This window comes from Pseudophryne corroboree, chromosome 1 (genome assembly GCF_028390025.1).
Source record: "Pseudophryne corroboree isolate aPseCor3 chromosome 1, aPseCor3.hap2, whole genome shotgun sequence".
Lineage (NCBI taxonomy): Eukaryota > Metazoa > Chordata > Amphibia > Anura > Myobatrachidae > Pseudophryne > Pseudophryne corroboree.
Genome location: NC_086444.1, coordinates 43484928 through 43501428, shown reverse-complemented (window position 1 = coordinate 43501428; position 16501 = coordinate 43484928). Strand labels below are relative to the sequence as shown.

At 43.7% G+C, this 16501-nt stretch overlaps 1 protein-coding gene and 1 pseudogene across 2 annotated transcripts in view; both read right to left on the bottom strand.

Annotated features, from left to right (window-relative positions):
- The window catches only part of LOC135055152 (perilipin-2-like), a 165077-nt pseudogene that overhangs the window by 9685 nt on the left and 138891 nt on the right, over positions 1-16501 (bottom strand).
- LOC135055143 (perilipin-2-like) overlaps positions 14114-16501 on the bottom strand; it is a 76694-nt gene continuing 74306 nt past the window's right edge. For both annotated transcript variants that reach the window (XM_063958847.1, XM_063958838.1), the window contains exons 5-8: positions 16241-16493; positions 15883-16055; positions 14805-14939; positions 14114-14702 (exon numbers count right to left, since the gene is read on the bottom strand). In XM_063958847.1, coding sequence (XP_063814917.1) covers positions 14325-14702; positions 14805-14939; positions 15883-16055; positions 16241-16493 — 939 coding nt within the window. In that variant the 3' untranslated portion in view covers positions 14114-14324. The remainder of the gene's footprint in view (positions 14703-14804; positions 14940-15882; positions 16056-16240; positions 16494-16501) is intronic.

The window sequence follows — 16501 nt, the reverse complement described above, 5'->3', positions numbered from 1 at the left end:
TTGCTAGGAAACTAAATACGGGAGGCATCTTTAATAGCATTCATCCTGTGCCTTAGCAGCGGGACGTACGTATCCACGTGAGGCCAAACAACAGAGCGCACACATCCATGTCGCGCTCGTTGCTCGGCAACGGGCGTACATACTGACGATACAGTTGATTGTCTTATGCCCATAGGAAGCAGTTTTTCCGCACTGAGGAAATGTAATAAACATCGCGCATGAGGCCAAGTGACGGAGCATAAACATTCATGTCACGCTCGTCGCCCGGCCACAGGGCGCACACGCCGATGACACATTTGAGTGTCATGCCCATAGGAAGCATTTTTAATTTTAATATATATATTTTTTTTCTTTATTTTATTATTATTATTATTTTTTTAATTTTAATTTTTTTATTTTATTTTTATTTTATTTATTTATTTATTTAAATTTAATTTAATTTTTATTTATTTATTATTTAATTATTTTTAATATATTTATTTAAAAAAAAATTTCTGCACAGGGGATATGTAATTAACAATTCCAACAGTTGCCAAGCAACCGGATGTGCGATGATGTCATCCCAGCCACAAAGAGGCTTGGAACTCATATAGGAAGCATCTCTTTGCTTCTATGCCAATTAGAAAAATCAATTTGGTCTAAACTCTTTATTATGAACTTAATTCTACTTAATAACTCAGTTATTTCAATCAGGTATCATGAATAAAACCATTCCATTTAATAAAGGTTCTTTTATTTCAATTTGAAATACATAATAAAAGATTAGAGTAAAAATATAAATTAAACAATTAAAAAGCTATAACAGGAAGTGATGTAAATAAAGGAGTTGTAACCAGAAATCCCCAACGAGATACTAAAAACTTGAAAAAGGCCAATATGGTGCAATATAGTTTGATAAAATGAAAAATTTAATAACAAATATTACACTCACAATTTTAAAAGGGCATATATCACCAATCATATGGTAAATCAAACGATATCCTCCCACAGCATTGATCCAAAATCCCTCTGCATCCAGGAAGGGATCGATGATCAGCCAATGAAAGCAAAGGAATACCGATTGTTGATCTGCTTAAACGCGTTTTCGGTCCTACGACCTACCTCAGAAGCATGCTTCATATTGGCCTTTTTCAAGTTTTTAGTATCTCGTTGGGGATTTCTGGTTACAACTCCTTTATGGATGATACGTACAGATCAACTCGATCTAGAATCCTGCTGACGGTTTCCGGATACACCCTTTAAGTGGATGACATGCTTTTATAAAAGTTTCCTCATGTGAGTGGGACCAGTAAAAACATTTATTGGATAATCTTGCTGTTACATATCACACTATTGTATATTCTTCATTTGTTTTAGAATCCTATGCTTATGTAAGTGAACCTCACCTGGAGTTTGTGGTAAATTATTGACCACCTTTTTTTGATTTTGATATTGGTTACGGTAGCGCCACGAGTTCTCATTTGTTGGATTGGTATTATCATAATGTGTTTTGATGGTCTTTAAAATAATTTTTAATAATGTGCAAGAGAGTATGTAAGCAGTTTCTTGTATAACTCATAAAATCATTGTCACATACAATATCAGTTTGTTCAAATAGGGATAATATGACCATATTGCGATATGCATATTCTTCTCTGCATCAATGTTCCTTCTTATTCATGCTTGTTTTATATATATTTTTTTGTGTGGATTGCACCCTGAAGAACACCCCTGAAGAAGTCGATAGACGAAACGCGTTGGGTGAAACCTCATTATATTATTGTTTTTTGCCTTATACAAATAATGTTGAAATATACAATTGTATCTCCAATGTAAAAGAAAAGGAAAAGTTTTATGATAAGTTTTAAATCAAAATCTTTTAATAAAGAGATATGTGATTCTAATATGGGTGTAAAATGTATAAGGTCATCCTCTCTTTATATAACATCCACCAACAGTCATCTAATTATATCAGATTATAGAATAAGAGCGCTCCATAGAGATTTCTTCTTTTATCTATTTTTGATCCTTACCGACAAAGGATTCTCTCTGTGTTGAAGCTTTCTTTCCCCGTTTGGAAATATAATAGTATTTATGTTAGTAAACTCAGACACTAACTGACATAAAGTAATTAGACATTTCAGTAGTGTATAATAAGAGCGCACTAAGGGAACATACTAATATACATACACACACACACACACACACACACACACACACACACACACACTATCCGATTCTATGTCTACAGCAATTTTTATGTTATACTGTGCATGAACTTATAGGTGACCCTGTCAATATGGGATCCCATAATAGAGTCATTAGAATTAGTCAGTAACAGATATAGGTAAAACAAAAAAATCCTGATTGATATTCTGATAAACAATGCTCATAGGTGAATGCTGTAGAAGGCAGTGGTGTTCCCGGAGGTGCCGAGAGAAGGGATGGGGGAGGGTACAAATTACCCAGACCCAGGTTTGATGCAGGGTCCCAGTGAGGGTCCAGTAGGCGCCCAGGACCACTTCCCTAGCAGCAGCTGCTCTTTTCCTTAGCCCAGCACAGGCTGTGTACTGGGCTGCAGTGTGGCCATGGAGGTGATTAAAATACAATTTCTCAAGTGTTTTTTTTCTAAGGGTACATGACCACACCTCCTGTGATTAGGCCATGCCCCTTGAAAAGTACCTGGGCCCATCCCAGCTCTCGACTGCCCTGTGTGTTTTTATGTCCTGGCAGCTGCTGGGTATATAACACTGGGGAAGTGGAGCAGCTGTCCCTCTGCTTCCACCAGGTGGCGGTGCTGCCCCATCACTGCATACAGCAGTGTTTGAGACACTGGGAACAAAGAGGGTGCAAATGGGCCAGGTGATCTTGCCGAGATTAACGGCTGCTGGAATATTGACTTCCGACAGCCACCCACTGGGCGTTGAACTCGGTGCATCAGATGTAACCAGGTCAGAGGTAGCCCAGCCTAGCACAGTTACAGCTGATACAATCAGACCAGGGAAGTGTTTATGAGCTCATTTCTTCACCTTGAGAGCAAGATTGTAGATGTTGCTTATTAGAAAGAAAGTCCTTTACAGCTATATTTAGGGCAGCGAGGGGGATACTGGACAGGTGGTGGCCATGGTTATAAATCCTCCACAACTAACCAGATCAACGGTGTTCTGTAGCTGAGCAATGGCCTCCTGGCTCCGGCATTTGACCGCCATCACTCGTTTCAGGGCTTGCTGATAAGCACGTTTACGGGCCTTGGTAGAGAGCGACCCCAAGCGAACGAAGTAACTTGGCTTTCCGGCTGCCACTTCAAACCCCTCCGTTTTTGTTGCTTCCTTCACTGAAAAGAAATATATAGAAGCTTGAAATATAACAAATCCATTTAAATGGATGACTTAGCTTTACAGCTGGCCTGTCAGTGGCCTAGTAAGAGTTGTGTGGCTATAGTTATACTGTGTGGCCCAGTAGGCCAAGTATTAGTTCATGAATATACTGCTCACATCAGTTCCAGCTTACCCAGCTCCTGATCCGTGGGTGGCAGGTATTGTTCCAGGAGACTCTCCGATGTCGTCAGTGCAGTGTCCACACGGCTGCTCACCATCTGCGCTATACGGCTACCCATAACGGTGCTAATGCCCCCATTCACAGCAGCCTTGGTCATCTCTACACCATCCTGCACAGCTCCCTTAGTTCTGCCAACTACTCCCGATATACTCTGTACAACCACATCCTTAGCACCAAGAACTGCCTCAGAGGCAGTGGAGACCACCTAGAGGAGGACACAGGTACTGCAGAGAACATTTATACAACACACCTGTGTAATGCATGTTATCCTATGTGTAAGATATTCAGTTATAGCTGCTGGGCTGTAAAGTTACCTTGTCAGTAGGCCGATAGAGAATGGGCAGCTTCACCTCAATCTTATCCAATCCTATACATGCAATGTTGTTAGCCAGGGCAATTAAAGGGTTTGACAAAAAAAAATAAAAAATAAAGCCACTTATGAAACAGTACATTGCACCAAACATGCATCTAAATGGAGTAGCCAATCAATGATTACAAGCCATTGAGGAGATCCAGTGGATCTCCACCATAAATGGTACAGAGCCCCAATGTTATTGCCCATTAGGTGCCAGGACATGGAGCCTAATGCCACCCCCTGATTGACGCGCATCCCTTTGAGTAATAGATGGGGGTTAACGATCAGTGGGTGAAGCCATCAATTGTTATATAACATCAATGTTAACCACCAGTGGTACCATCAATTCCAAGCCCAGCTTTGGCTGTCCCTGGTCTAAAATAGACAATATTTAGCCTACTTTCTATGCAAAGGTGATTTAAAATGGGCTTGTTCTTTGCATGGTAGGAGACCGTATTTACAACATACAGGACTGTATGTCAGTATTTTACTGCTACACCAACTAAATCCAGTGCTCTCCTCATTGTAAGAAAAAGACGACAAACAAGAGGTAATTATCAGCAACTGGATGACAAGCAGAATACAGAGTATTTACTGTATGTGTATTTTAATTAAGAACATACTAGGCTGTCAAATACTGACATGTCTGTCCAGAGTGAGTACAGGGGAGTCAATAAAACTGGATCCAATATTGGGGGGGTATTTATCAAGGTTTAGAGACAGGTAAAGTGCCAGCCAATTAGCCTTTAACTAACAATTATCTCTAAGCTTTGATAAGTGTCCGCCTTAAATATAGTTTTCAGAAAGTCTCAACCTACTCTGAGGCTCCAGTCTCTGCAGGATTGGCCTGGCGCTGGTCACAGCCACCGACGTGATCGTCTTCACACTTCTCTCTGCTACATTGCACACAGATTTCAGGTAGGGGTGGTTATCTTTGGTGTTGATATAGGCAGAAGACACCATGTCATACATTGAGCTCACCAAGGGGAGGTTGATCAACCTGACCACTACATTCTACAGGAGAAATAGCCTGAGTTAGTCCAACACCGTACAGCTGGGTTCTTCTGATCAGACGAGGAGGCTACACCTGGGGACAGGGCTCAGGGTGCACATTTAGTGCTTTCAGTTGTGACCTATAACATTGGCAATTACCACTAGGTTTTGGTTTGTTCTTAAACACAAGTGGGAGTTTGAGATGCAGCAGTCAGTTGTGTAGTAAACAAGTTGGTAGCACCAGTAATATCAGGACTCCAGGTGGCCCAGTTGATCAGTCAGGGACTGCAGCAGACAATACACATGCAAGATCTGGCTGCACCGTTAGAAAGGTTAATAGACCACCACCATTACTTAAAATGAACAGGAGCAAATATACACCATTCTATGCTTAGGTTACATACAATATTCCCGAACTGATGTCAAAGTATGGTTTAGAGGAGTTTCCCAGAGTCTGCAATTACAGTCCAGGTTTTAATATCCATGCTTGACCATAGTTGACTTAATTAGTACCTCAATCCATTTGATTAAATCTAGGCTCACGCATAGATACCCTTAAATCTTGGACTGTAATGGCAGAGTTTGGGGAAACTGGGTTTAGAGGAGCACATTATTAACTGCATAGGGCACGAGGTGAGCAAGCATACTTCCCAAATATTAAGGGTAAATGTTAGGTGGGCTGGGGAGGAGCAGTGAGGAGGATATTGGAGGTGGAGACACATTAAGGAGAGGACTTCCAATTCAGGGCATATGACCAGTGGCGGATCCAGGGGAGGCACTCAGGCCCATGCCCCCCCTGTCATTTGTGGCCTCCGTCCCCCCCGGCTCCGCACAGGGAGATGACGGGCGCCCACTGAGATTGTGTTACCAGCAGGCGCTCGTCTCCCTGCACAGCGGCAGCCGGAGGCAGGAGCTCAGTACTGAGCTCTGGCTTCCGGCGCTGTCACTGTGCGGCGTGCGCTATGGGAGAGACATCAGTCATGACGTCTCTCTCATAGTGCTGAGGAGCAGACGCCAGGAGGAGGACTGCAGCGGTCTGGAAGCAGGAATGGGGGCTCGGTAAGTATGATGTTTTTTTTCTTCCTTAGTGCAGCGGGGGCAAACTATGGAGAGACATTACTGGGGGCCAACTACAAAGGGGCTAACTACTGGGTGCATACTACAGGGGCATTACTACTTGGGGGCTAAACTACAGGGGGACAAAACTACAGGGGCCAAACTACAAAGGGCATTACTACTGGGGGCTAAACTACAAGGGGGCATAACTACTGGGGCTTTGCTACAATGGGGCAAACTACAGGGGGGCATTACTACTGATGGCTAAACTACAAGCAGGCAAACTACTGGCGGCATTACCACTGGGAGGCTAAACTAAAGGGGGGGGGGGGGGTAAACTACTGGGGTCATAACTGCAGGGGCATTACCACTGGGGGCATAACTACTAGGGCGCTAAATGACTGGGGGCATTACTACAGACAACATTACTACTGGGGGCAATACAGGCATTGCATAGGGTCTATATAAGGGGCACTACCAGTACAGTGGACATTGCATAATGAGCGCTACAACTGTGGGCATTGTATAGGAAGCGCCACCTCACATGCACCAAAGCCGCACACAAATGTACTTGCCCCTTCCATGGTGCCCCCCCCTATCATTTTCTCCTGGATCCGCCCCTGCATGACCATCTCCAGGCATCCACATTACCATTCTCCAGCCTCACCTATACCATAGTGTCACCACACACTGTACTTACCTGCTGCTCTACTGTCTCTGCCATATTAACAGTCAGCCACCTAGGAAACATAAGATACACACATGTAAGAGCACAGAAGGCAGCAGTTATTCAGGAATGGACATCACTGCCTGATGGTTACAGACCATCAATGGTTCCCTTACAACTACTAATATTTCAACCATTCAATGGCAGCATTCCAACATTTGCAGCTATCAAGTGGTGATGATTGGATGGTGTTCCAGTGGTTACCTGTATTCCAGTATCCTGAGCTCTGCACAACCTCCTGGCTCCTTCCTGACTGCTGCTCCCTGACTCAGGACACCCTGGCATTTATAGGGGCTGCCTCACATGTGACCTGGTCTGTCCCTCCCCTATCTAGGGCTCAGGAGGAGGAGTCACAGGTGTGGGTGCAAATCATTAGTGTCTCCTGTCAGCTCCATAAGTGTCTAACTACATTTCTGTGATATGGGGCAGATGTACTAAGCCTTGGAGAGAGATAAAGTGGAGAAAGATAAATAGGCTTTCCATACTATCCCCTTAAATCTAAGCCAGGCATTCCCAACCACAGTCCTCAAGGCACACTAACAGTGCAGGTTTTAGTGATATCCAGGCTTCAGCAGGTGACTTAATTAGTAGCTCAGTTATTTTGATTTAACCGTCTGTGCTGTAGCCTGGATATCAGTAAAACCTGCACTGTTGGTGTGCCTTGAGGACCGTGGTTGGGAATGCCTGATCTAAGCACTCATGGATTACACAGGTTCTCTAGCTGATTAAAGCCAGATGAAATGCAGGCTTGACATCAGCCAGCCCAGGGACAGTGTGGTAAGCCTAGAGATAAAGGGGCAGCCAACCAGCTCTTAACTGTAATTTTTCAAAAACAGCCTGTAACATGGCAGTTAGGAGCTGATTGGCTGGTAGTTTATCTTATCTACTTTATCTCTCTCTAGTCTCCAGGCTCTGATACATCTCCCCTTGGGTGTCTAAGGCTAGGATTATCTGTCTTGGGAATGCAATGCTTACACAAACACCAATCTATGACAGTGGCAGTTTTGTGCTGATTATTATTCTGCTTATTATCATTTATTTATGTGGTGCCAGAAAGTGTCCATAGCACCACACAGGGAAATTAGAATAAAGCACAAATAATTTGATATATTCAAACAGAAGATAGCTATTTAGCTGCTGAAATCTTTTGATATTTTTAAACTAGATTGTTCTAACAACACATTAATGATTCTGAGAGTCTATGTTTCTTTTTGCTTAACATGCTAATGTATTGTCTATATTGTGTGCTTTTTATTGTTTGTTGTTCCTAGGCGCTGTTTGTTCAGTCCCGGCTTTCGTTACCTAGTGACTTGCCCTCCCCCCGGTTCATGACCAGTTTCCTCCGAGTCTCCCGCCATGAACTGATTTCCCGCTTCTTGAAAAAGGGAGGGTGAAATCCTTAATGGCGCTTCTAGTAAACCGATTGCTGCCTTCTTGGTCCAACGGTGGACTTATCCCAGGTAGTCCAAAAGTGGAACAGAAAGAGTTGTGGTGGTGTGGACTAGATGGCGCTATCGCTCAAGCGGTGATGGTGAATATGAGAGTGCTCAAAAAAATACTTAGCTGTGCCGTCTCCGGACGGAAAGTCAAGGGTGTTCAATGTTCAATTATTGATAGAGAGCTCAACCGTGTTAAAAAAATAGGAAAATGAAACAGAAGTATACAATGTGTAGTATTGTCACGTGAAACAAAATGAGGCAATAACGTAGTCTACGGTTTTTGCCGATAGGCTAGTAGGCTTCACTAGGCAATGTGAATGGTCAGAGAATTGGTGATCTTTTTAAACCAACAAATTGAGACAGTGTTCTCATATAAACACACCTGACTTACAAAAAGACAGGTGTTGACATGCCCATAAAGGTATCTTTTCAAGATGTGACGTGCTCTTTATCAATTGGTGGTTGAAGACCAGGATCTAAATGGTATCTGCTATTGTGAGAGAGGGGCGTACCTAACACTCACGTGAGGGACGGTCGATATCCTCATATAGTAGTTTCTTTCAAGGACATCGTTCCAAAGGGGTTATCATGGTGGTTAAATATCCGATGCTGGAATACTCGACCATCTGCAGCTCAATCTCCGTAAGTTTACAGCTCACCATTCATCCAGTCAAGCAATGTCACAAAAGGCATCCGGGGTACAATAGCGCTGCTCGCCGAGAGCTGAATGCCTAGAGGCGGCGTAACATCCCGTGCGTCACAGCACAACGTCTAATTCCCAGCCACAATCTGCAGTAACGCATGTCTGTAGTGATCAAAATCCCCTTACGGAGATTGAGCTATCTTGAGGCCAAGATAACTGTGGATCTCCTTGTCTGGGGCAATTGTAAGACCAGCCATGGCTTTAGCCTGGATGGCAAAAGCAGTGGCAGCCTGGGCTGATGCATTGGAGGATGATCTTTCATTGCCATCTAGAGAGCAAAAATCCCATATTGCACATATTAAACAGATGCCTATTTTTATGGAAGGAGCAGCTTTGGATATGGGTAATATTGCCGCTCAAGCATCATCTTCAGCAGTAGCAGCTCGCCGAGCTGTTTGGCTACGTACATGGAAGGCTGACTAAGAGTCCAAGAAAGTTGAGTCTTTGCCTTTTACTGGGGATATTCATTTTGGTAAAGAATTAAACAGTATTTTGGAGTCAGAAGCAGACTCCAAGAAAGTGAAGTTTCCTTCAACAAACAAATCCAAACCTAGGTTTCCAACTTTTTCTGCCCTTTTGGACCCAGGGAAAAGCAAAAGGAAAGGGTTATGGCAAACAGTCTCAATCTGACAAGTCTGGCAAGACTAAAAAGCATTGGGCTACTAGAAGGCCTGCTTCCAAGCCAGAAGATAAGACATCAGCCTGATAGTGCTGACCTCCACCTGGGGGATCCCAGGGTGGGTAGCCAACTTCTTCATTTTGCTGACTTATGGCAGCAGTCCACCACAAATGCCTGGCTTCAGTGGAAACGAAGGCCAGGGCCTTGCAAGAGGCAGCTCAGAAGTTGCTTCAATCAGGAGTGATAATTCCAGTTCCTCCTGCGCAACGAGGACAAGGTTTTTATTTCAACCTGTTTCTAGTTCAGAAGCCAAATGGGTTGTTCCGGCCCATACTCAATCTCAAAGTGCTGAACAAGTACATTTGGGTGCCTCGGTTTCACATGGAGACTTTACGTTCCATTATTTTGGCCATGGAGCCGGATAATTTTATGTTATCCCTGGATATCCAGGATGCTTCTCAGGTTTGCCATCCTCCAGCAACACTTTCAGTTTCAGGCCCAACCATTTGGACTGGCCACAGCTCCAAGAGTGTTCACCAAAATGATGGTGGCTTATCTCCGTCGACAGGGGATAATGATTTTTCCATACCTCGACGATCTTTTAATCCTGGCACAATCTCAGGAATTGCTTCAGTGTCATCTGCAACAGACAATAGATTGTTTGCAAAGACACGGTTGGCTTATAAATTGGGCAAAGTCGTCCCTGGTTCCGTCACAATGGATAACACACTTGGGGGCTGTATTGGATTCGGGTCTTCAGAGAGTTATTTTACCTCTGAACAAAATGTCCACAATACAGTCGAGGATTCAGGAGCTGCTACACAGTCAAAGGGTATCCATTCACACAGCGATGCATGTGATGGGATCTATGGTGTTAACATTCAGACATCCAATCTGGACAAAAGGAGACCCTTTTGGATCTCAGATTGGGAGGTTCTGACAATGGATGCCAGTCTTCAGGGCTGGGGAGCAGTGTCAGAAAGAAGTTGCTTCCAATGGCAGTGGACCAAAGAAGAATGTTGCCTGCCAATAAATATATTGGAACTTCAGATCATATATATGGCACTCATTCAAGCAAAGGAAATTCTTCAGGGGAAACCAGTTCAACTTCGCTCGGACAATAAAACGGTAGTAGCGTACCTCAATCATCAGGGAGGAACTCGCAGCCAATGAAGGAGGTAAGCAGCATGTTAAGGTGGGCCGATCTTTATCATCCAGCCTTGTCCGCAGTGTTCATTCCGGGAGTCCTAAACTTGGAATCAGATTTTCTTAGTTGACACGCCATTCATGCTAATGAATGGGCTTTACACCCCGAGGACTTCCAGACTCTGTTAGACAAGTGGGGGGTTACCAGAGATAGAGCTCATGGCTTCTCGTCAGAACAACAAAATTCCGGCATACGGGTCAAGGACAAAGGATCCCAAAGTGACCTTTGTGAATGCACTGTCAGTAAGATGGGACTTTCGTTTGGCCCATGTGTTTCCACCGATCGCCCTGTTGCCCCGGATGATGCGAAAGGTAAAACAGGGAAAGGGCGCTGTGATAATAATAGCTCCAGCTTGGCCCAGAAGACATTGGTACACAGATCTGAAGAGGCTGTTGTGCATACTCCGTTCCTACTCCCTCAACATCCAGATCTACGGTCTCAGGTTCCTTGCTATTACAAGCACCTGGATCGGCTGTCTTTGACGGCGTGGCTCTTGAGACTTTCTTCCTGAAAGCAAGAAGATTCTCAGAACAGGTAATACAGACAATGCTTAGAGCAAGGAAAACATCCTCAGCTTGCATTTATTACCAAATATTCAATGGTGCAGGGACGGGAAATTTGACCCTAAGGTTTTGAGTTTCCAGAGTCCTATCATTCCTTTAGGCAGGAATGGACAAAGGTCTACGGTTGGCTTCCTTGAGGTTTCAGGTGTCAGCATTGACTATGATTTCAAAAGAAAATTGCTAACCTGCAGGATGTTTGCACTTTTTTTCCAAGGAATGCTTCACATCCAACCTCCTTTTGTTCCTCCTACAGCTCCTTGGGATCTAGGTTTAGTCCTAAAGGCGCTTCAAGTTGCTCCATTTGAACCAAGTGGATCTTAAAAGGTTGACAGCTAAAGTTCTCTTTCTACTGGCTATTGCTTCAGCTAGAAGAGTTTCAGACTTAGGGACATTGTCATGTCGCCATCCTTTTCTTATATTTCATCCAGATAGAGTGGTTCTCAGAACCAAATCTGGATATTTTCCTAAATTGGTGTCTAAATTGCACCTTAACGGAGAAATTGTAGTACCAGCTTTACAAGGGCTGGATCTTTCTGCGGGAGAGGCATCATTGGACGTAGTCTGTGCTTTAAGGATCTACGTGGATCGTACCAGTGCCATCAGAAGACAGATACTCTTCGTTCTCTACAGATTTTACAAGAGAGGATGGCCTGCTGACAAGCAGACACTGGCGAGGTGGCTTCAGATGACAATTTCAGAAGCATATTCTCAAGCTGATCTCCCTATTCCGGCTAATGTCTCTGCTCACTCTACTCATAAGGTAGGTCCATTATGGGCAGCACAACGTGGCGCTTCAGCTGAACAGATATGTAAGGCAGCCACATGGTCTTCCATTAACACATTCATTAGACATTATGCCTTTGATACCTTTACCTCTCAAGACACTGCATTCAGGCAAAGGATTCCCCTTTCCAATCAGGAGTGTCTTCTCCACTATAATTGCTTTGGGACATCCCAATGTTTATCCTGTGGTTAATCTGTGGACCCTGCAGGAGAAATACGTAGTTATGATAGGTGAAATAGTGATTGATGGTAAGTCTAAGTCCACAGTATCCACAAGGATCCCACCCTGATGCACCTGATTTGAGGATCCTTTTACTCACTCTTCCTTCTTGTACAGAAGTGTGTGCATGTATGTTCTTGCCTGATTAGGGCTCTCTATGATGCTCCTGCCTTGAGCTTTGGCATACAACTGAATTGCCTGAGCCAGGAGGTGTGGATATAGGGGACTGGCCAGTTGCATTCTGGGAGACAAACGCTTTTGATCATTGGTGCCAATCTGCTGACACTACCTCATATCCCAATGTTATCCTGTGGATTTAGGAGAAATTTACATGTGAAAGAAAAATAAAATCCCTTATGTACAGGTAATCTGCATGGAACCATTTACAATGCACCTTACAGGTTGACTGTGACCAAGCATGCAATATTAGGTGTGTGAGGCAGGCCAATTTGGTTAACCAGTGACTAATTATTGCACAACACTAGTGAAGCTGTATTTCAGAATTATCTTTTAGTTCAGTTGTGGGGGATTGGATTTTAAAATGCTGACACCAATTGTTTTGTTTCAAACCAAGTTAGGTATCGGAGACCCAATGAGCTGAGCTCTGAGGAGCAGAGATGTACAATGGAGTCATAACCTGTCAAGTTATGGAACATAAGCAATGTACTGTATTATGGGCTTTAGACCTGAGGCCCAATCAGAAGGCCCTAGGTTTAGGCAAATGGCTAGGGGCACAAGCAGCTTCTGCTGCTTAAAATGATATGCCGCATGCCTATATTCTGTGTGATTATGGCTGTATCTGCATACAAAATGCTACATTACAGTGTGTTCCTGGGAGCCACTGTAACATGGCAACATATGCAGATACAGCCATAGTCACACAGAATATAGGCATGCCACATATCATTTTAATCAGCAGAAGCTGCTTGTGCATCCTAGCCATGTAGTAAAGCAAATAAGACTTTCATCAATAAAGGAGCATGACATTAGCATAGCTGGCTGGGAGCTGCCTTGCACCAGGCATCTCTTGCTGTATGGTGTATTGAGGCAAAATGTATGAGAACACATCTGTATCCAAGCAGAAGCCACAATGTTAGCAGCCATGTGAGGGTGGGTTGGTTGTGCAGTAGTGTTCACCATATGTGTAAGGGGCATTAATAAAAGTTGGCATAATGTTTAAGGTGCATTATGTTTATACCATAATAATGTGTTATACATGTAAGGGGCATTACTGTGTGGTATTGTGTATAAATGCATTACTAATATGTGGCATTGTGTATAGATGCTCTGCTGTGTGACACAACATATAGCAAGGGCACTACTGTGTGGTCTAATGTGAATTGGGGGTACTATTGTGTGGCCATCCCCTTCCCAGCAAGGACACACCCTTTTTGAGCTGTGAGCCAAATGTGCACACTGTTCCTATTTAAAATATAAGGGGTAGGAGCACCAAAATGTTGACTGCTATGGGTAAGGGGTGATGGTGCTTGGAAAGGGGTGCAGGGTCAGAGGTGGTACTAGCAGTGATGCTAGGGGGCACAAGCCAAAATCTTTCCTCAGGCACCCTATTGGTTAGGGCTGGCTTTGAGCCCAATTGTGTAATGTGTCTGCTTAAGTCTTACCACCCATAAAAATAGTTTACCTCTCATTTATTCTTAGGACCAGATAACTGAAGTCCTAATTTATCACTTACTTTGCTCTGATATCAGTTACATATTAAAAAGGGAGCACCCTGTAGCAGTGATGGATGTGACATATCAGAACATTTATCTTTGTGACTAGCCTCAGGTTTTTCCCTTTACACCCCACAGAACTGCACAATATTTGGTTACTAACACCCCTACCCCTACAAGTGTCATAACGTTGAAATGTAAAGAGTTGTATACTAAGCTTCATCATGAACACAGACCATTACTGTAGAAATTTTTACTATACAAAAGTGCACAACATAATTGACAGTGCGTGGTGGATGAAACAATTGATACAGGTTAAACTTGGCAGCATTTGTGTAAAAATATGAGTGAAAGTATACAGTAAAGCTACATGAAACATTTGCCACTACACATCGGTGATAGCCCACTTGGGTGAATTTGGTACAAAGTGACTGTAGACTGAAGTGCGGTCAATCGTCCCTATTAGCAGAGTCTGTCACATCAGCTTCTTGCTCCCCATGTGGGCAGCCAGCAGTCTGTGGGTAAAAAGGACCAACCAGCCAGTTTAGTGGTGTGTTATTAACCAAGTAATCCATGACGTCATCCATAGAACTCTTCATCTTGGTGAATTGCTCCTTGCTGGTGGCTAAGAGGCCATCAGACATGTCTTTGATGGAAGAGGCAGAACGGAAGTTCTGATAGACCTCTGTAGCCATGACACTGATGTTCTGAGCCTTGCTCTGGATGTTCTGCGGAAGGCCTTGGACACCGGTCACCAGGGAGAGACAGGTGGTTTGCAGTTGTAGAGTCAGATGCCAGGCAATAGTCAGAGTGCGTGATTCAATTTGCTGAAAAACCAGAAGTTACATGTTAGAAATAATACTCTGATGCTCTATGTGTTACCTATTCAGTACTAGACACCTGGCATGTACACCAGTAGAGGAGCTTACTTCCATGCTCTCAGCCTCCCCACTAGCTTGCTGTCCTGTGCTTTTTGTCCATTCCACCCATGCATGGTACATCCTATCCTGAGCGTCATGGATCTTCTGGTTGGCACCATTCATGTTCTTTCTTGCAAATTCAATCTAGAAGATAAGCCTTTAATCACTTACACTGGATATTTATTTAAAAACTAAAATTAAAAAAATAAAAAGTATGATTGCATTAGGCAAAGTATATATTTTCCACATACACACTATCCAATTCTATGTCTCTACAGCAATTTTTATGTTATACTGTGCATGAAGTTGTCAGTGGCCCTGTCAATACAGGATCCCATAATAAAGGGTCATTAAAATTAGTCATTGATATAGGTAAAACTAAAAATCCTGATATCCGATGATTGATATTCAGATAATCAATGCTCATAGGAGAATGCTGTGAAAGGCAGCAGTGTTCCTATATCCTGGCAGCTGCTTGGTATTTAACAATGGGGAAGTGGAGGTGCTGTATTTTATGTTTCTCCAGCAGCTGTCCCTCTGCTGCCACCAGGTGGTGGTGCTGCCCCATCACTACATACAGCAGTGTTTGAGACACTGGAGACAAACACGGTGTAAATGGGCCAGGTGATCTCACCAAGATTAACAGCTGCTGGAATAGTGACTTCCAGCAGCCACCCACTGGGCGTTGGACTCAGCCCAGCCTAGTACTGTCACATCTGATCCAACCAGACCAGGAAAGTTTATGAGCTCATTTATTCACCTTGAGAGCAAGATTGTAGATGTTGCTTCTTAGAAAGAAAGTCCTTTACAGCTATATGTAGGACAATGATAGTGATACTGGACAGGTGGTGGCCATGATTATAAATCACAGGTTCTCAAACTCAGTCCTCAGGACCCCACACAGTGCATGTTTTGCAGGTCTCAGAATCACAGGTGAAATTAGCTCCACCTGTGGACCTTTTAAAAAGTGTCAGTGAGTAATTACTACACCTGTGCACTTGCTGGGTTACCTGCAAAACATGCACTGTGTGGGGTCCTGAGGACAGTTTGAGAACCACTGCTATAAATCATATCATCCACAACTAACCAGATCAACGGTTTTCTGCAGCTGAGCAATGGCCTGGCTCCGGCATTTGACCTCCATCACTCGTGTCAGGGCTTGCTGATAAGCACGTTTACGGGCCTTGGTAGAGAGCGACCCCAAGCGAACGTAGTAAGTTGGCTTTCCTGCTGCCACTTCAAACTCCTCCGTTTTTGTTGCTTCCTTTGCCGAAAAGAAATATATAGAAGCTTAAACTATAACAAATCCATTTAATCGTCTGACTTAGCTTTACAGCTGGCCTGTCAGTGGCCTAGTAAGAGTTGTATGGCTATAGTTATACTTTGTGTCCCAGTAGGCCAAGTGTTAGTTCATGAATATACTGCTCACATCAGTTCCAGCTTACCCAGCTCTTTGTCCGTGGGTGGCAGGTATTGTTCCAGGAGACTCTCAGACGTTGTCAGTGCAGTGTCCACATGGCTGCTCACCATCTGCGCTACACTGCTCCCCATAACGGTGCTAATGCCCCCATTCACAGCGGCCTTGGTCATCTCTACACCATCCTGCACAGCTCCCTTAGTTCTGCCAACTACTCCCAATATACTCTGTACGACCACATCCTTAGCACCAAGAACTGCCTCAGAGGCAGTGGAGACCACCTAGAGGA